This window comes from Phodopus roborovskii, unplaced genomic scaffold, assembly GCF_943737965.1.
Source record: "Phodopus roborovskii unplaced genomic scaffold, PHOROB, whole genome shotgun sequence".
NCBI lineage: Eukaryota > Metazoa > Chordata > Mammalia > Rodentia > Cricetidae > Phodopus > Phodopus roborovskii.
In genome coordinates this window covers 4,029,969-4,050,692 of record NW_026125506.1, presented here as the reverse complement: position 1 = coordinate 4,050,692, position 20,724 = coordinate 4,029,969, and the positions used below count along the sequence as shown (strand labels likewise).

At 57.0% G+C, this 20,724-nt stretch overlaps 1 protein-coding gene across 1 annotated transcript; it reads left to right on the top strand.

The window, feature by feature from the left end:
• The first annotated feature begins 274 nt into the window (after nucleotides 1-274).
• Trpv4 (transient receptor potential cation channel subfamily V member 4) lies at nucleotides 275-20,438 on the top strand. Its single transcript, XM_051176471.1, has 15 exons — nucleotides 275-686; nucleotides 4,760-4,932; nucleotides 7,447-7,599; nucleotides 8,365-8,505; nucleotides 9,165-9,463; nucleotides 10,399-10,578; nucleotides 11,845-12,003; nucleotides 12,234-12,326; nucleotides 12,761-12,834; nucleotides 13,705-13,870; nucleotides 14,029-14,095; nucleotides 15,626-15,939; nucleotides 17,426-17,553; nucleotides 19,658-19,779; nucleotides 20,281-20,438. The coding sequence occupies exons 1-15, from the start codon at nucleotides 301-303 to the stop codon at nucleotides 20,436-20,438; spliced, it is 2,613 nt and encodes an 870-aa protein (XP_051032428.1). The 5' UTR covers nucleotides 275-300.
• Nucleotides 20,439-20,724: the final 286 nt, after the last annotated feature.

The following is a 20,724-nucleotide window of genomic DNA, read 5'->3' as shown; positions in this document are numbered from 1 at the left end:
CTTCAGGGTGGCTCCCAGCCCTTCTTGTCCGGCTAGTGTCCAGGGGAGCTGAGCTGGAGGCTGATCCAGGGTCTCTAAGGTTCCTCAAAGAGGCCCCTGTTATGGCTCCTGCCTGGGGCTGGCCGCTGACCACATCTGGGAGTGGCCACCTCAGCCCCTGTCATTACAACGGTGGCTTTGAAGCAGTGCTATTTGTTCACGTGGGAGGGGGCTTCCTGGAGCCTCCACTACTGACGGGGCTCTGCCTGACCCCCTTTATTCTCCACCAGGCTGAACAGTACCAACAGGTCTGGGGCCAGTATGGCGGATCCTGGTGACAGCCCCCGCGCAGTGCCTGGCGAGGTGGCTGAGCCCCCTGGAGATGAGAGTGGCCCCTCCGGTGGGGAGGCCTTCCCCCTCTCTTCCCTGGCCAATCTGTTTGAGGGGGAGGAAGGCGCCTCCGCGGTCTCACCGGCTGATGCTAGCCGCCCTGCCGGCTCTGGTGATGGACGACCAAACCTGCGTATGAAGTTCCAAGGTGCTTTCCGCAAGGGGGTTCCCAACCCCATTGACCTGTTGGAGTCCACCCTATATGAGTCCTCGGTAGTGCCTGGGCCCAAGAAAGCACCCATGGACTCCTTGTTCGACTATGGCACTTACCGCCACCACCCCAGTGACAACAAGAGATGGAGGAGAAAGGTCATAGAGTGAGTACTCCTTGCTGTCTGTCTGGCAGTCTCCTCTATAGTGAATCCATCACCTACCCACCCACCCACCCACCCACCCTCCCGCCCATCCATCCATCTACCCACCCATCCACCCATCCATCATCCCCACCCATTTGCCCGTCTGTCTGCTTCTTTGTTCATCCATCCTCCAACCATACACTGGTACATCTATCATCTGTCTGTCTACCTCCTACCCACCCATTCATCAATCCACTTGTCCCTCATCTATCCACCCTTCTACCTATCCACCGTCTCTCCATCCATCTCCCTATCCATGTATACATACATTTGTCCACTCCTTTATACAACTGCCTATTGCTGTCTGTCACGTCTCTTTTTTTTTTTTGAACTCTAACTGTCCTGGAACTCACTTGGTAAATTAGGCAGGCCTTTGAACTCAAAGAGATCCTCCTGCCTCTGCCTCACGAGTGCTGGGGTTAAAGGTGTGGCTGCCACACCCTGCCTTTCATTAGCCTTTTCATCCACCAGCTCATCTGTCCAATTGTCTGTCCATCTGTCCACCCACACACCCAATCGTGCCCTTGTTCCTCATGATCCACATATGTGTTCACCTGTCTGTCCCCATGCAGCCATCTTCTACCTCACCATCATCCAGCTGCCCATCCCCCACTTGTCCAGTCTGCTCATCCATAATCCAATCACTCAAATGGCTCCCTGCTTGTCTGTCCCATTTGTCATCTATCCATCTATTTCTCATCCATCTGCCACTTCTCGAAATGTCTATGGGGCCTGGAACTCGTTCTGCAGCCCAGGCTGGCCTGGAACTCACAGAGCTCCTCCTGTGTCTGCTGTGAGCCTCCACCCCACACTGACTGCTCCATGGCTGCCTGGCTCTTCTCCCCTCCCCCTCCCTCTCCTCCTTCCCTTCCCTAGCCACCAGTCCACTCACCCAGCTCCACTTCCTTGGCCACTGATGCATTCACTCAGTCATACATGCATCTCCCATCCCTCCCCTGCAGCCTGCCCATCATCACACACCTTCAGCTTCCCTTCCTCCCAGGGCCTTCTAGGGCTGCTTAGAGTTGGACGCTCCCTGATATTAACCCTTTCTCTCCCACGAAGGAGGCCTGGCTGGAAAATGGAAGGGTTTGATAATCCCCCCACCCCCACCCCATGGGTGACAGTATAGGTCCCTTGGGTTGTGTTCTCTGCTGGCCCAGTTGTGGACGGGAGTCCCAGACACTCATCTAGGTTTGTCTTCTCCATGGGTCCTGCCAAGCAGAGTGTCACAGCCCTGTGTTTGTCATGAACTGCCCCCAGCTGACTCTTAGCACTTAGCAGACTTTCCCCGGCTTCTGCCTGTGGGAAGGGGACAGAGGATGAGAGGACTTGCCACCTCTGATCTTGCTGAGTAGATGATCACACACTTCCTGGGTCCCTTCTGCTGTCTCCAATGTGTCCTGAGCGGACCCAGGCTTAGACATCAGCCCTTTTCCTTCCTGGAAACCCTCAGGGCCTCTGTGTGTCCTAGAGTGCCACCATGAAGTCCAGAGATGCCTGGAGCTGTTGGGGCCTCCAGCCCTTGCCCACCCAGGCTGGCTTCCCCACAGAGTCTCCATCCTTGCACAGCTAAGGGCTGTGGGCCCCCCGGTGTTTCTGGAGCACCTCAGCTGCTCCAGAAGGGACTGGTCCCAAGGGTCCTGCAGTGAGTCAGGCCAGATCTCAGTCCCCAGTGCAGAAGTGTCCTTCAATTTCAGGGTGGCTGGGGCAATGACAGGTCAAGAAAGTGGGGGGGGGGACGGGGACAGGAGCGGTGATTCTAGAAGACTTCTCAGGAAGGTGGCATCTGGACAGGGCAACTACATGACTAGGAGAACATCCCAGGCTAGGGGGAAACACATGAGCAGACGTGTGACTCGTCAGGACCAGGGAGGTCATGGTCCACCACATACTGGGGACGATGTCCACCCATGGTTGAGACGGGAAGACTGAGGCCCAGGGCAGCAAGGAACCCCGGTGTATTGAGTCTCTGAGCCGGGTCTCCTGGGGTCCTGCATGCTGGGGTCACTGTCTCCCTCCCTCTCTCCCTCCCTCCCGAGTCTTCTTGAGGTTTCATCCTAGCTGGGTCCCTGGTCCCCAAAGGCATTAGAGAGAGCTTGGAGGACAAAGCTGAGAGACTGGGAGCGTGAAGACATTCAGCGGCCCCAGGTGGGGACGGCGGGCGCTCTTTCTATTTAGAGGGTCACAGGTCCAGGTTCAGGAGCTCTGCTTGGAGCATGCCCCCTGTGGACAGGGCCGCACTTCATAAGGCCCCTTTTCCCATGGTTCCCTTGGGCCCTGGGCAGAGAGGAAGGGGAGAGACTGCCTCTCCCAGCCCTGTAGCTGCTCCCCCTTTCCCTCCCTCCCTGGCCCCCTGCTTCCACCGGGGCCTCTCTGCCCTCTTACTCACTTAACAGGTTCTGCTGCATTCCATGTGTGCAAGGCTGGGCTGGACACATGGCAGAGCAGGAGTGTCTGTCCTCATGATGTCCAGGCTAGCCCTTTCTCTCCCAGAGCCTAGCACACTGCCGTTGCCCATTTCACGTTTGCTGAATGGCTGAACGAGTGTCTGCTTCCCTCGGCCCTCTGGGTCACATCACCCTTCTGCCTGCCTCTGTAGCTCAGCACCTCTCCCATGAACACAGAGGGTTCAGACACATGACTCTGGGGGTGATGGTGACTGTGGCTACGTGTATGGCATGTTTACTGTGTAGTGGGTGCTGGGCTAAGCCCCTGCAGATGATGGAATTAATGAGTGAGTGATGGAGCGAACGAGACGTGTTCTTTTACTTTGTTCCTTCCCTGCTTCCTTTGTTTTCATCTACCTTAGATGGTTTTCAGCAAGGGCCAGGCAGTAAGTGCAGGTGGTGGAGTACCAGCCTGGCGTGCTTGAAGCCCTGGCTTCCATCCCCAGCAGAAACCAGGCATGGTGGCTCAAGAGTGAAGGCAGGAAATTCGAGATCAAGCTGGGCTGCATGTCTCTCAGGAAACCAGACATGAGTCTCTCTCTCTCCTCTCTCTCTCTCTCCTCTCTCTGTCTCTCCTCTCTCTCTCTCTCCTCTCTCTCTCTCTCTCTCTCTCTCTCTCTCTCTCTCCCCCCCACCCCCCCACACATAATATCCAGGGTTCAGTGGATGACAAAGGGGTAGGGAAGGTAAGTGGGTATGTGTGAGGAGGGGTGGGCGGTAACTAGGTGGTGAGACCGAAGGATAAATGGGAGGTGGATGAGTGTATAGATGTACAGGTGGGTGGATGGAGCGGTGAGCAGATGGGGAGAAGGCTGAGTAGATGGTGGATGAGTAGAGGGGTTGGTGGATGGATGGAAGGATGGATAGAGAAGCGAGTAGACAGATGAATGGATAGGAAGATGAGTGGGTAGATGGATGGATGGGTGGGTGGATGAGTGGATGGATGGGTGGATGACGGATGGATGGGTGAGTGGATGGATGGATGGATGGATGGATGGGTGGGTAGATGGATGGATGGGTGGGTGGATGAGTGGATGGATAGGTGGGTGGATGGATGGATGGGTGGGTGGATGAGTGGATGGATAGGTGGGTGGATGGATGGATAGATGGATGATGGATTGATGGATGGATGGATGGATGGGTGGGTGGATGGATGGATGGATGGGTGGATGAGTGGATGGATAGGTGGGTGGATGGATGGATGATGGATTGATGGATGGACGGATGGATGGGTGGATGACGGATGGATGGGTGAGTGGATGGATGGATAGATGGATGATGGATTGATGGATGGGTGGATGATGGATGGATGGGTGAGGGATGGATGGATGGATGGACCGTTGGTTGAGTGGTTAGATGGAGGGGGAGAGGGTGGTAGGTGGGCAGGAGGATGGGCAGGCTTGTGTGATTTTCCTTGTGTTTTTCTGCCCAGCATCCAGCATCCAGCTTACCCTCCCTGGATAAAGCATCTTTAGTCTGGTGTTCCCTTTGCATTTCATCTCCCCCAGCCTCTGGCTCCTCAAGGGCAGGGAGACAGGGCAGACACAGGATAAGCACCTAGTGTCTTCCTTCTCCTTTCTCTAGGAAGCAGCCTCAGAGCCCCAAGGCTCCTGCGCCACAGCCACCCCCCATCCTCAAGGTCTTCAACCGGCCCATCCTGTTTGACATCGTATCCCGGGGTTCCACTGCTGACCTGGACGGACTGCTGTCCTTCTTACTGACCCACAAGAAGCGCCTGACTGATGAGGAGTTCCGGGGTGAGCTGCCCTGGCGGGCATGGCGGGGTGGGGGGTTCTGCTGAGCTTTGGGTAATGCCCTTCCCCTACCGCTTATCTCTTTAGGCGAAACCCATCAGTAGAGCGTTGGGCTGAGTCTGGGTGTGCCCTTTCCCACATTACAAAATCCCTCTGGGTCTTGACTGCTCCGAATATCCATCCATGTAGTAGCTATGCAGAGTTTAACCACAGGGACTCTAACTCCACTTAACATGGTGGTGTGGCTTCTCCATGGCATGACCGACTGTGCCATACGGTGTTAATCACAGGTAGCTAGGATCCCCTGTCCCCCAGCGGTAAGGACTGGAGGGTAGCAGGGTGGTAGGTTGGGGTTCCTGCTTGCACTTCTAGAGATCTGGCTCCCTGGGCCACCACCCTGAACTATCCCTCTGCAGGGCCCGTTTGTCCTGTCCAACCTCAGATCCCTCTGTGGACCCCAGATCTCTGTGAGCTACCCTGGCCTTACCTGTGCCCAGGCTCGTGGCCTGTGAACCCTTCCTCCAAGCCAGCTGCAACCTTGTGCTGGTACTGGGTCACTGGTGATGACTGGCCACAGGACCCCACTAGTCAGTGCAAAGTGTGGCCCCTGATATAAAGTGCCTGGTTGGCCTGAAGCTCAAGTGTGAGAAAGTTTGGGGAGGCGGTCACCAGAGCCCCCCCCTCTTCTGAGACTTCAGGGTAAATTTAGTGTCAAAGCAGATGACCAAGGCTGGGGGTCACTTTCCCTAGAGTTCTCTAGGCTGGTTTTTTTTTTCTCTCTCTCTCTTACTGTTGTATTTTGCTTTTTATCAGCCTGATTCTTTTGCAGGGGAGGGGATGTGTTGGGGGCAGGAGTTTCCAGACAAGGTTTCTCTGTGTAGCCCTGACTGTCTTGGAACTCAACTCTATAGACCAAGCTGGCCTTGAACTCAAGAGTATCAACCTGATTTTTTTTAAAATAGTAAATTATTTGTACATTTTACTTAGTTTTTATTTACCTTGTTTTTTTAAGACAAGGTTTCTTTTCTTTTTTAAAAAAGATTTTTATGTATATGGTGTTCCTTCTGCATATACACTTGCAGGCCAGAAGAGGGCGCCAGATCTCATTACAGATGGCTGTGAGCCACCATGAGGTTGTTGGGAATTGAACTCGGGTCCTCTGGAAGGGCAGGCAGTGCTCTTAACTGCTGGGCCATTTCTCCAGTTCCTCGACTGATTACTAACACAGTCATAGTGTCTGTCCATTGAGAATTACTGGATTCAACAAAGTACTGTGATGCCCGCTTTTGTGGTGGGTGCAAGTTTGGAGAAGTCACAGAGTATGTTGGTGACACTTAATGGCCATGTACCCCCTCTCCTGTGCACCCCACAAAGCCAGTGATCTAGGAAGCAGGGCCAGTGTGCAGAACTTTGGGCAGGACAGAGCCCCAAGGAGCTGGTCCTCCAAGCTTCTGGCTTCTCCTGGGCTTGGGGCTGAGGTGACGGCCCCCTTAGCCTGGTCCCGAACCCCTAGACATACCGGAGTGAATTTGGGGGCTCGGCTGGGCCTGAGGTTGCAGTGTGAGTACAGGGGGCCCTGGTGTGGACTTGCAACACCAGCAAAGCTTTAGGGCTTCTCTTGCTAAGAACAAACTGTCTAGGCTCTTAGACTGGTTTTTGTGTTTACAGTTCACAACCCTCCTGCAGAGCCTCCCAATTGTACAAACTTCGGGCTTCACAAAACCTGGTTTCTCCCCTGCATGTTTTTCTGGCTGGAGGGCTGATGAGCTCATCTGAATTTTAGGGTGGAATCTCTGTCCTCAGCCTCACTCCACCCCCTGCCCCTAATTTGGGTAGTTTCACAACTGTCAATGGGCAATTTAGGGCCTCTGGCTCCAGCAGGCTCCGTAGCCAGAGACAGCCCCCCTGGTGGTCACTTGAGGAATTGCTTCCTCCCTAGCAGTGGTTGGACCCAGATTCTCCATAACCAAGGAGGGCGCGGGAGCCCAGGCACAAAGACCTAGTTTCCCACTTCCCTTGTGCCCAGTTCCCAGCACCCACCTGGTGGCTTACAGCCACCTGTAACTTCAGTTTTAGAGTCTGATGCCTTCTTCTAACACCCATGGGCACTGTGTGTACGTGGTCCACAGACACACATGCAGGCAACACGCCCATACACATAGATAAAATGAAAATGTCCCTCAAGCGCAGGGCACGGCAGCACACACCTGTATCCCAGCACTCGCGAAGTTGAGGCAAGAAGACGGAGCGTTCAAGACCAGCCTCGGCTTCATAATGAGACCCTGTGTCAGAGAGAGAGAGAGAGCTCTCCCCGAATATGATTACGTGCATGCCGGTCTAGGCTGTGGCCTCCCGTAGGTCAAAGTGTATCTATTACTGTAAGTGCGTGGACGCCCTGCGCACCACGAGACTGTGTCCCCACCAAGTAGACAGAAGGCATCGCAGACACGTAGGACAGCCAGGCCAGGGACCCACAGCCAGGCGCTAAGCCCTGTCTCCTCCCGCCCTCCACCACAGAGCCATCCACGGGGAAGACCTGCCTGCCCAAGGCGCTGCTGAACCTGAGCAACGGGCGCAACGACACCATTCCGGTGTTGTTGGACATTGCAGAGCGCACTGGCAACATGCGCGAGTTCATCAACTCGCCCTTCAGAGACATCTACTACCGAGGTGGGTCTGGCTGGGCAGTGTCGATGGGCCGTCGCTGAACGGATGAGTGAGTGAATGATTGGAGGGGTAGCATCTACCCCTTGCACTTGCTACTCTGAATTTCAGAGTGAGAGAGTCTGAGTCTCTGGGATGCAGCATCCCATTGCTGGATGGTGCCCATGACCTAGGGAACTGAACCGTGGAGACTGTGGGGTTGGATACGTAGGCCACTGGAGGCTCCGCAGGGCACCGTGCTCAGCCAGGGGCTCCAGGGAGAACTGTCCCTGTGCATAACCTCTCTGCTCCCCGACTCTGACAGCCTAGGAACAAAAGCTGGCCTCTACTAAGGCCGTAAAATACCAACCAGGTCTGTGAAGTTCACGTGTGTGTGGGAGGCCCCTGAGCTGGCTAACCTCTCACCCCTCTGACCTCTAGGGTTGATTTTGCTGACCCTATGGCGGGGTGGGGGTTCCCTTCCTCCCCCACTGCGCCATGGGCATTGTCCCAGGCTGTGTGCTCCATCAGTGGCCCCTGAGAGGCTTGCACCCCGCTAGACTTTAAGAGAGCACTCAATGCGCATGCCTCTTACATGGAGCAGTCCAAGAAATTGTGAGGCCCGGAAGGGCACCATGCCCTTAAAGTTTGTGTGTCTGAGATCTCGCTCTTGGAGCTCACAAATCACTCTTCCTGTGGCCATCGTGGCCTCCAATCCCATGTCAGCCTTCTGGGGATCGCTGGCCAAGGCTTGACCACATCGGGTAGTCCGCTCTGTGCCTTCCTCCCCAGGCCAGACCTCCCTGCACATCGCTATTGAACGCCGCTGCAAGCACTACGTGGAGCTGCTGGTGGCCCAGGGGGCCGACGTGCACGCCCAGGCCCGAGGACGCTTCTTCCAGCCCAAGGATGAGGGCGGCTACTTCTACTTCGGTGAGCAGGGGTGGCTGGGGGTGGGAGACGGGACAGGTCTGATGACTCCACACACGCAGAGCTGCTACCACAGGTCCTGACCCACCCTGTGGCAGGGACCCCCACCCCAGGGTCCTGCTTGCTGGGGCCATGCCTCAGTGTGGGAGCTCTGCAGGCAGCTGAGACGGGACCTGGGTTCAAATCCTCACCTTGCTTCCCCTGGGTACGTGGCTGACCGCATGAAATGCAGTTTCTCCATCCATCGCTAGAGATCAGGAGAATGCTCAGGGCTGTGGGGGGTGTCAGGACCCCAATGTGTTAGCATCCTTTGGCCTAACACCGTAGAGAGGGTGGGATCTCACGGTCCCAATTGCCACTGCGTTGCCACAATTTGGACTAATGAAATTTCCTGAACGTCACCCCGCTAACACCGTACATGACATGGGACTCGGAGCCAAAGTTGCCCAAAGAATCCTGCCACCAGGAACCCAGACGCACACAGCTTCCAGATTGCATGGGCCGTGTCCCCAGATAGCCAACTCCTGCGGCTCCAGCAGTCACCATGGGAGGCCCCAGGCCCACACCAAGTTGTGCGGAGCAGGTGGTGGCATCTGTCCCCATCCCCAGCGCGACAAGCAGAGCCCCACCCTGGTACCCTGCATTGACCCTCCGTTCCCCAGGGGAGCTGCCCTTGTCCCTGGCAGCCTGCACCAACCAGCCACACATCGTCAACTACCTGACGGAGAACCCTCACAAGAAAGCTGACATGCGGCGACAGGACTCCCGAGGCAACACGGTGCTGCACGCGCTGGTGGCCATCGCTGACAACACCCGAGAGAACACCAAGTTTGTCACCAAGATGTACGACTTGTTGCTCCTCAAGTGTTCCCGCCTCTTCCCTGACAGCAACCTGGAGACCGTCCTCAACAATGATGGCCTTTCACCCCTCATGATGGCTGCCAAGACCGGCAAGATCGGGGTGAGTGGGCCCAGCTCCCCCGTCCATCTTTGCCTACCCAGGAGCCTCTTGGGCTTTATCTAGAACCCTGATGTCATCCCCACTGGCTGCTCCCTCCCGTTGCGCTGAGCCCCGCGGCGGCTGGGGGGGGAGGGGGGGCCCCAGCCGGCGGTATTCCCAGCCTCTCAGCACTCTGGAGAAGGACTCCCAGCCTCGCACCGTGGATACTGTGTGTGGGTTGGTCTGTGCTGTCTTGTGTGTTGTGGGACATCCCGGCCTTGATCCACTGATGCTAGCAGCACCCCCTGCCATGCACTGACAGTCAAAGGTGTCTGTAGACTCCGCCTGACTGTCCCTTGGGAGGCGCCATTGCCTTGACTGAGAGCCAGGCCAGGGTAGCCTGCGTTTAGGAACCAGGCTGTAGTTTTCAGTGCTTCTCAGTGAGATCCTCAGGCCCCGCCCACCCTGCCCCCTGTGTGCCTCAGTTTCCTTATGTGGTGGAGCGTTGCTGTGCAGCTGAGGGTGGTGGCAAGTGCTCAGGAAGTGGCGTAGGATTAACCATAGGACCCAGGCCCGAAGGGCAGCCTGAAGCCCCAGTGACTGGGAAGCTTGTGGTGGGAGAATTTAAAGTTCAAGACCAGCCTCGGTACAGAGCAAGTTCAAGGACAACTTGGGTAACTTGAGGAGGCTGGGTCTCAAATTAGAAAGGAAGACCAGGCACATAACTCAGTGGTAGAAGTCTTGTCTAGTACATGCAAGGCCCTGGGTTCTACCCCCAGCACTGAAAATCAATCAGTTAATCGATTGATCGATCGATCCATCTGCTAACAATCATCTATCATCTATGTCTCTGTCAATCATCTGACTGTCACCTATCATATATGTCAACCTGTCAATCTATCATATATGTCCCTGTCAATCATCTATCTGTCTGAGAGCAAATGTCCGCTCTCTAGGTCTTCCAGCACATTATCCGGCGGGAGGTGACAGATGAGGACACACGTCACCTGTCTCGCAAGTTCAAGGACTGGGCCTATGGGCCTGTGTATTCTTCGCTCTACGATCTCTCCTCCCTGGACACGTGTGGAGAGGAGGTGTCTGTGCTGGAGATCCTGGTGTACAACAGCAAGATTGAGGTAAGTACCTGGGCTCGGGGTCTGGCGGTGGCTGTGACCTCTGTGGCCCAAAGTGGGAGACCAGTGTCCAGCAGCTAGGGAACAGGTCAGATTTGCGGGAGGGTGGGCTTCGGGACAGGTAGGTCTTGTTGAGGGTCCTGCTCTGTCAGATATATGCTGTGTGATCCAGGGTGAGTGACTTAATGTCTCTGAGTCAGCTTTCTCATTTGTACTGTGGTCAGTCTCGTAACTCTGAGGAATGTGCTATGTTATCAGCTTTATGGCTATGTTATCATGGGGATCCCAGCCATTACATGGGCAACACGCTGGACAATGAGCAGAACATGTTGGGGGGTAGGTGTGGGTGGCCTGCCTCCCAGCCCTGCCTGTGGCTCATGGCTCTGGCATGGAGGTCTTCCCTCATCCCTGAGATGAGACTCCAACTTCATAGATCCAGGTTGTGGGTGTGGTGTCTCTAGTGCAAACCAATCCACAGCTAGCATCTTCTGCGAGAACTGTATAGAGAGCTATTGTGCAGGGCTCAATTACTGATGCCTGCCCTTGGGTGAAAAATCCATCACTGGAGAATTATGGCATATCAGTGATGTATTGTTGTTGAGCTCAATGCCCCAAATCTGTTCCCTGATTAGACTCTCTGAATGTGGAACCAAGAATGTATACTTTCAGCGACCAGATTTGAGGAGCATGAGAAAAGTATTTGTGTGTGGGGTTGCTTTTTTGTGGTGCGGTGCCTTGCTTGCTGGGATTAAAGGTGTGTGCCACTAACGCCTGGCAATCCTTAGTTTTTGTTTTTGTTGTTTTTGAGAGAGAGAGAGAGGCTATTGCCATGTAGTTCATGAACTTGGAATCCTCTGGCCTCAGTTTCCCAAGTGCTATGATTTCAGGTGGGTGACAGCAAACTCAGCTACAGTATACACTCTTACTGTAGCGAGCATGTCGAGGTCGGAGGGCAATTTTGTGGCCTCTGTGGCCTCTGTTCTGGGGTTGAACTGGAGTCCTCAGATTTACACAGCAAGCACCTTTGCCTGCGGAGCCGTCCTGGTGGCCCAGAAAGGTGTTCTTTAAGGAATTTCCGGTTCTGTGGTGCTTCAGAAGATGAAGGGTCAGTTGAGGCAGAATTGTGCAGAACCTCAGACGCTGAGACCATGTGACTCCTTGAGCGTCCCAGAGTGTAGCGGAGAATGGCTTAGGAGAGGAGGCGTAGAGAGAGAGAGGGACGCCCTGCCCGGATCCCGAAAGGCAGCCCTCACACCACGCCTTTCCCAGAACCGCCATGAGATGCTGGCTGTGGAGCCCATCAACGAGCTGCTGAGAGACAAGTGGCGCAAGTTCGGGGCTGCGTCCTTCTACATCAATGTGGTCTCCTATCTGTGCGCCATGGTCATCTTCACCCTCACGGCCTACTACCAGCCCCTGGAAGGCAAGGTGAGTGCTCGCTCCGCTCTGGAGCTGGGCCAGGGCAGGAGCCACCCAGCCCAGGACAGGCCCTGTGGAGGGAACTGAAGGAGGCCTGGGGTTCGCAGGAGCTGAGTGTGGAGGAGACCCTGGGGGGAGACGGGGAGGGAGCTGCGAGGACCCAGATGTGTGGGGCAGTTGGGAACATGTGGGTGGGGCCGGATGTTGAGAGCGGATCAGGACCTGCTGCCCCTCCCCAGCCACCCTACCCTTACCGCACCACGGTGGACTACCTGAGGCTGGCTGGCGAAATCATCACACTCCTCACCGGGGTCCTGTTCTTCTTCACCAGTGTGAGTGCTGGCCCCGTGCCCTCTGCCTGCCCAGCCCTCCTCCCTCCTCTTCTCCTTCCTCCTCCCCCTCCTCCCCTCTCCTCCACTTCTCTCCCCCTCCCCCTCCCCCTCCCTCTTCCCCCTCCTCCCCCTCCCTCCTCCCCCTCCCCCTCTTCCTCCTCTCCCCTCTCCCTCTTCCCTCCCCCTCCTCCCCCTCCCTCTTCCCCTCCCCCTTTTCCCTCCCCCCTCCCCCCTCCCTCTTCCCCCTCTCCCTCTCCCCCCTCCTCTCTTTTCTCTTCCTCCAACCTAGGTTCTATTTTCTCGTTCCTCCCTCAGCAACTGAGCCCATGGTCTCTTTTCTCTCCTTCACTGCGCCCCCCTCCCTCCTCTCCCTTCCCCTCCCCCCTCCAACTCCTCGACTCCGCCCCTGTCACTGGCTGCTTCTTCTCTTCCAGATCAAAGACTTGTTCATGAAGAAATGCCCTGGGGTGAATTCTCTCTTCGTTGATGGCTCCTTCCAGTTGCTCTAGTGAGTAGAGGTGTCAGGGCAGAGCTCCTGGGGAGGATGGCCACCCACATAGTGGGGAGAGGCGGCACTAATGTTAGCAGTGAATTCGGCCAGCTAGGCAGCCATAAAAAAAAGGCTGGGTAAGGCCAAGGCTTGGCTGCCGGGAAGTTACATCTACCATGGAAAGAAAGAATTTTGACCTCTTATGCTGGTGATTGAATGCTAGAGTCGACTTGTGATTAAGAATTGTACTGCTGTCTCTGTTTAGTGTGGAGAAGTGCTGTGATTGATTACTATTTTAATTGGTGTGTGTGTGACCGTGAGTGTGAGCATGTGAGCACGTGCATACGTGAGCAGGAGGAGTCAGAGGGAACCAGATCACCTGGAGCTGGAGTTACAGGCAGTTGTGAGCTGCGTGATCTAAGCGATGGGAATCAAACTTGGGTCCTCTGTAAGAACAGTGTGTGCTCTTAACCCTTGAGCCATCTCTCCAGCTCTCTGAGAACTTCTTAACGATTCCCAAAGGCATGGATCTTTCAGGGCCCAGGAGCCAATGTCTGGAGCCAGGTGGTGGTGGCGCACACCTTTAATGCCAGCACTCGGGAGGCAGAGGCAGGAGGATCTCAGGGAGTTCTAGGTCAGCCTGGTCTACAGAGTGAGTTTCAGGACAGCCAGGGACACATGTTAGCGGGACCCTGATTTGGCTGGGGGTGGGGACATGGAGCTGTCTGGTCCGCGGATGCTGAGATGTCAGGTGCCCATGCTCTCCTCTGGGGTCTTGAAGGCCCCGGGACTTGGTGGCGCCCTGCAGGGCGTGAGAGACGCTCTTCTCCTCCAGTCTCATCGTCCCTTCCCCCCTTTGCCCCTCATGCCATCTCCACGGTCCTGTAGCTTCATCTACTCCGTGCTGGTGGTGGTCTCTGCGGCGCTCTACCTGGCAGGGATCGAGGCCTACCTGGCTGTGATGGTCTTTGCTCTGACCCTGGGTTGGATGAATGCCCTGTACTTCACCCGAGGGCTGAAGCTGACCGGCACCTACAGCATCATGATCCAGAAGGTTTGGACGGGGACGGGGACCGCTGCACTCACAGTGTGCCTACTCTGTGGCCTGCAGACCTGAGGAGGGGGCACTGGGGGACAATGGGCAGGGGCGTGGAGGGTTGCGTGCCCTGTGCACCCTTTCCTCCACAACACCCCACCCCCTCCCTGTGTTAGATCCTCTTCAAAGACCTCTTCCGGTTCCTGCTGGTCTACCTGCTCTTCATGATCGGCTACGCTTCAGGTGAGTGTGGGGCGGGTGTGTGTGCGTGTGTGTGTGCATGTGTGTATGCTTGTGTGTACGTGTGTGTACGTGTATATGTGTGTGTATGTGTGTATGCATGTGTGTATGTGTGTATGCATGTGTGTATGTGTGTACATATGTGTGTGCATGTGTGTGTGTGTGTGTGTGTGTGTGTGTGAGAATAGGCCTACAGGGGAAGCCATCATAGGCTGAGGACAAGAGCTATCTCTGCTAGAGATCCCCATGTGTAGGGCCAAGGCCAGCCAGGCTGCATTCCCCCTGCCAGGAAGCCTGCAAGGCAAAGGCCTTCATCATCCCAGTACAGACGAGCCGTCTCAGGTCAGGGAGGTCCCATAAGCTGCCTGTGTTCAAAAGCTACGAAATGGGCCAGCGAGATGGCTCAGTGTGTACAGGGGCTTGCGGTCAAGCCTGCTGACCTGAGTTTGATTCCTGGGACGCACAGAGTGGAAGGAAGCACTTGCCTTCTGACTCGCCCTGTCACTCCTGCATGTGTGTCATGGCGTGTGTATGTCCCGCCCCCACACATCGGTACACTCAAATGAATGTAATTTTTTTTTTTAAGCCAGTAAATGTGGGAGTAGCATATTAGCTACTTCTGTGAAGCAAACTAAAGCTGCAACTTAGAGGTCAGGTTAGGTACCCTAGGTCACAGGTCAGGGCCAGACGTGCTCCTGTTATTCATGCTTGTGCCCAAAGCAGACATTGCTAATGGATCACAGAATGATTTTCCTGTTGTGCCCAAATCAGATCTTAGAGTCCTTCACACACACCGCTTGAGCATCCGCTACACCATGTGACTGCTCTGGTCTGGAGTGAGATGAAGAGGTTTTACCACGCACTCTAGTCCAAGGCAGTGTGGCTTCCTACAGCCTGTTGCATGCAGAGCCCCAGCCTCCCTGGCCTGGCTGGCTTAGGGGTAGTTATCATAGCTGCTCCCTGCTAAAGCTACACAGTTCATCCGGACTGAGCGGGAAAACAGCTCGGGGTGTGTGCGGACCCGAGGGCCCTTACGGAGGGAGTGGAGTCTCTGGGGCCAGTGAGATGGGGTGGTCAGCCTTGTGCTCCATCTCTGGATGGTGTGGAGGGGAAAGAGGCACCTGTGTGGAGTCTGTCCTCAGGAGTGTCAGGCCGCATTAGGACCTCTGGGGACACACGGTGTCCTATGCACTGTAGGATGTGGCTGCACCCCTGACCCCACCCACTGGATGCCAGCCAGCATAGCCACCCACCCGTTACTTGAAATTCTAGAAGTCTCTAGAAGTTGTCACAAAATGCGCCCTGAGAGAAAATGATGGGGGAGGGGGTGAGGGTAGCTCCAGACTCCATTCTGCAAACCCCTGAGTCCTCAGAGGGTTTGGGGTCAGTGCAGAGGGGCCCCAGGCTCTGCGTGTGTGTGTGTGCTTGCCAGCTTGGCTTGGCTTCCTGCTGGCCAATCTGAGGCCGGCGCGCGCGCCCCACCCACCCATCCAGTAGGAAAGCCCTCTCAGCCCCTCCCCGCCCCTCCCGCAGCCCTGGTCACCCTGTTGAATCCATGCGCCAACATGAAGGTGTGTGACGAGGACCAGAACTGCACGGTGCCCACGTACCCCGCGTGCCGCGATAGCGAGACCTTCAGCGCCTTCCTGCTGGACCTCTTCAAGCTCACCATCGGCATGGGCGACCTGGAGATGCTGAGCAGCGCCAAGTACCCCGTGGTCTTCGTTCTCCTGCTCGTCACGTACATCATCCTCACGTTCGTGCTTCTGCTTAACATGCTCATCGCCCTCATGGGTGAGACCGTGGGCCAGGTGTCCAAGGAGAGCAAGCACATCTGGAAGCTGCAGGTGAGGCCGGCTCGAGCGTGCCCCACCCCCCCACGTGTGTGCCGCGCGCGGGCGCTGCCGTCTGCCCTGCGTCTTAGAATCGCGTCACCTTGCATTATCCTGCTGTGGTGCAAGGCTTGCCCCGTGAGGTGAGGCAGAGCTGGCCTCATAGCTTGAGCCTGTCTTCTGATGCTGTTTCTGCCCTAGGCTGCATCCGACCTCAATTGTTGACTGCACAGGATGCACACACTTCAAACCCATCCACACAGGAACTTAGGAAGCCACAGCGGGCAATACGGACACTGTAACCGCTTGTGTGCTGAGCCTGAGTCTCACCTCGGTTCATCCGAGGGTAGGGGCTCCAGGTAAAGCGCTAGCCACACAGACCTCCCAGCCCATTTTGTGAAGCTGGGTGTACAACCCTGTGTTTCCATGGCAAGACGGGGGGGGGGGGGGAATCCCTGGAGGCAGGTGAGCTAGCCTGGGGTACAACAGCACACAAGAGACCACATCTCAAATAAGATGGAAGCCGACGCAGAACCCTGGCTGACCTCTGACCTCACGTGCACTCCTGCCTTGGCAAACCTGTGCCCACAGCCCCATCCGCATGAAGGAAGCAGGCCTGCGGCGCCCCCTTGTGGAGGCCTCAGCGTCCCCCTGGGGGCTTTTCACTGCTCATGGCCACTGCTCAGGGAGGAAGTCCCTGTGGCTGGAGAGCTGCTCCCTGAAGGGGGTTCTTTGTGATTCTGGAAATCGGGGACTCCGGGGCCGTTTGCATCCACAAACCTGGAAATTCATAGCGAACGTCAAACCTATGGCCACCCCACACCCCGTCACCCTTCTGGTCCGAGTGTGAGGGAATCCATGTAGCTCTGCTTTCACCCTGTTTTCAAAACATTTCATGTAAGAGTAAAGCAACCTTACCCCTGCTCCTTTTAAACCCCAGCTCCTGGCCCTTCTGTGGGGGAGGCTGTCCCTGTTGGACTCTGCTGCTCCGCTGCAGTCCCTTGAGAGTGGCCAGTGAGGGGACATGACCATGGTCGGTGGCTGTTCTGCTTTTTCTCCCACAGGGTCCCCAGGGAAAATGGGTCTGTGGAGGTGTTCTAGGCAGGAGGCCCCGAGGCTGGCGCTCTACCCGCCTGGCTCAGCCAGTTAGAACTGTTGGTTAAGCTGGGTGTGGTGGCACATGCCTTTAGTCCCAGCAGGCAGAGGTAGGCAGATCTCTGAGTCAGGGGACAGCCTGGTCTACGGAGTGAGTTCAAGGACAGCCCTGCCCCAAACAACAACAAAACAAAATAACTGGTTTAAAAGTCATGCATGGCCGGGGACACATTCATCCCAGCCCTTGGGAGGTGAAGGCAGGAGGGTGGGGCAGTCGAGGCTAGCCTGGGCTACACAGGGAGTTCGAGGCTAGCCTGGGCTACATGAGACCTGTCCTAAAGAAATCAGTTTACTTGGCCGGTGGTTGCCGTGCAGCTTACCGGTGCACCTGTGTCCTTCTTCCCAGTGGGCCACCACCATCCTGGACATTGAGCGCTCCTTCCCCGTGTTCCTGAGGAAGGCCTTCCGCTCTGGAGAGATGGTGACTGTGGGCAAGAGCTCAGACGGCACTCCCGATCGCAGGTGGTGCTTCAGGTGAGGCCCGGAGGGAGGGGCTCAGAGGGAGGGGCCCGGAGGGAGGGGCTGCAGAGGGAGGGGCTCAGAGGGAGGGGCCGGAGGGAGGGGCTCAGAGGGAGGGGCCCGGAGGGAGGGGCTCGGAGGGAGGGGCCCGGAGGGAGGGGCTGCAGAGGGAGGGGCCGGAGGGAGGGGCTGCAGAGGGAGGGGCCCGGAGGGAGGGGCTGCAGAGGGAGGGGCCGGAGGGAGGGGCTGCAGAGGGAGGGGCCCGGAGGGAGGGGCTGCAGAGGGAGGGGCCCGGAGGGAGGGGCTGCAGAGGGAGGGGCCGGAGGGAGGGGCTGCAGAGGGAGGGGCTCAGAGGGAGGGGCTGCAGAGGGAGGGCCCGGAGGGGAGGGGCCCGGAGGGAGGGGCTGCAGAGGGAGGGGCCGGAGGGAGGGGCCGGAGGGAGGGGCCGGAGGGAGGGGCCGGAGGGAGGGGCCGGAGGGAGGGGCTCAGAGGGAGGGGCTGCAGAGGGAGGGGCCGGAGGGAGGGGCTCAGAGGGAGGGGCCCGGAGGGAGGGGCTCAGAGGGAGGGGCGCGGAGGGAGGGGCCCGGAGGGGAGGGGCTGCAGAGGGAGGGGCCCGGAGGGAGGGGCCCGGAGGGAGGGGCTGCAGAGGGAGGGGCCCGGAGGGAGGGGCTCAGAGGGAGGGGCTCAGAGGGAGGGGCTCAGAGGGAGGGGCTCAGAGGGAGGGGCTCAGAGGGAGGGGCTCAGAGGGAGGGGCTCAGAGGGAGGGGCTCAGAGGGAGGGGCGCGGAGGGAGGGGCCCGGAGGGAGGGGCCCGGAGGGAGGGGCTCAGAGGGAGGGGCTCAGAGGGAGGGGCGCGGAGGGAGGGGCCCGGAGGGAGGGGCTCAGAGGGAGGGGCTCAGAGGGAGGGGCTCAGAGGGATGGCTCCTGCCATGTGTGCCTGGGTTTCCAATGCACTGCAACCTGAGGCCCTGACAGGCCGTTCTAGGGGTCTAGGGTTCAGTCCCGTAAGCAGGTCTCGCTCTCAGCCTCGGTTCCTTTGACTGTGAGGTGGGCGCAATGACGGTACCACTGTCCTTGGGCACCTAGAACTTTCAGGCTGGCATCCTATACCTGTTGGGATGCCTGGAGGCTCCATGGCCCCTCACGGGGGCGGGGGGAGCTAGCAGAGATGGGAGGGGGCTCATCTAGTGCATTACCCGCTGTCTACTGACTGTGGGTGAAGCTGTGGTGTGAAATGGGGAGACTAGGGCAGGCCCGTCACTTTGCTTATCTGAGGAATGGGGCATACCCGCACCCCCGCCAGAGGTCTAGAACTGGCGATCTGTGACCAGTTTGTAGCCTTCAGGACAGAATCCCCCATCACACGCCTCGGGTCCCTCGTCAGTAAATAGTTAACAGCAAACGCGTCTCCCTTGCTGAGCACATGTAGTCATTGCTCTACAAATAGAGAGCGTAGGGAAACAACAAAAAATAACTTTAAAAAATACAACTTATATTGGACCAGTTTGTTCCAAGCCATTCCCAGACTTTACCAACATCCTAATAAAAAGGATACTGTATCAAGGAATATATGCATTATGGGATGAATAGACAGAGCATGGTATGTCCATGCAGTGGAATATTATTTGGCTGTTAAAAAGGAAGTTCCCACCCTGCCGCAGTGTGGATGAACCTTAAAAGCATGCTAAACAAGCGGCTCTCAGCCTTCCTAACACTGTAACCCATTAACACAGTTCGTCGTGTTATGGTGACCCCCAACCATGACATTATTTTCACTGCAACTTCATAACTGTTATTTTGCTACCGTTAGAATCATAATGTGGCTATATCTGCTTTGTGATCCAACCCCCCCCCAAAAAAAGGGTCACAACCCACAGGTTGAGATCCACTTACCAAATGAAAGAAGGCAGACGTGAAGGGCCACGTGGCCATTGGTTTCCTTTATTTTCCTGTAAACCGCCAGGATAAGCACACTCATGGCGATGGAGGTTGCAGGAGCGGGGAGGGTGGCAAGGGGGCTGTGGGGGAGGCCTGCTGGGAAGTGCTAGACGAGGGAGGTGACGTGGGGTTGGGGACAGGACACGGGGCGGCGTTCACAGACTCCCCCCAAACTCTGCCAGGGTGGACGAGGTGAACTGGTCTCACTGGAACCAGAACTTGGGCATCATTAACGAGGACCCAGGCAAGAGTGACATCTACCAATACTATGGCTTCTCCCACACCGTGGGCCGGCTCCGCAGGGGTGAGTGTGGCGCTCCGCAGGGGTGAGTGTGGTGGGGTTGGGGCGGCTGTCTCACCCCAGACTTCCCGAGCAGTTCTATCCAGAGAAGAGGATGGTGGAAGGGCCGCCCATGGCTCCCCGCTGCATCGGGTGGCATCCGTGGTCCCTACCTTCCTTGCTTTATGATCCACGATGCCAGATGGTGGGGTTTGGGGTGGCAGGGGAGACCCTGGGCAGCCCGGGGGGGCATCCTTTTTTTTTTTTCTAATTAAGCCTTAAAGGCAAGATACATTGAAGACTGACCCAGTCTTCAATCTTTGCTCCTCTGTGCATTGCTGCTGTGTGCTCCTGGGCAGGCATCTCAACCTCTCTGAATCCTTCCTCACCTCTGTAAAATGCACGTGGTAGCACCCTCCTAACACCTCCCTCGGTAAATCACTGCAGAGTGCCCAGTATTCAGTGGTGCTCGATGCTTGCACAAGCCGTCCATCAACCCTTCCCCTGCCTGTTTCCTCTGTCTAGATCGCTGGTCCTCAGTGGTGCCCCGTGTGGTGGAGCTGAACAAGAACACAGGCCCCGACGAGGTGGTGGTGCCCCTGGGTAGCCTAGGGAACACCAACTGTGACAGCCACCAGCAGGGCTATGCCCCCAAGTGGAGGACAGAGGACGCTCCCCTCTAGGGGTGCTCTGGAGTCGGGACGTACAGCCCAGCCTTGGCCCCCTCTCCCAACTGTCCTGTGTCTTCCCACGCCCACTGTGACCCCAGAGGTGAGGGCCTACGGACGGACGCTGCAGGGAGGCCCCAGGACCCTCTGGTCTCCACCGAGGCTTCTGCCCTCAGCTCTGCTCCTCCCCACATGGGGGTGGGGCTCCTGGCCACCTGTTCACTCCCATGGAGTCATCTAAGCCTGCTCAGGGCCCCTGCACTCACAGGGCTCAGGCCCTGCCCCCTCCTGTGCATTATTT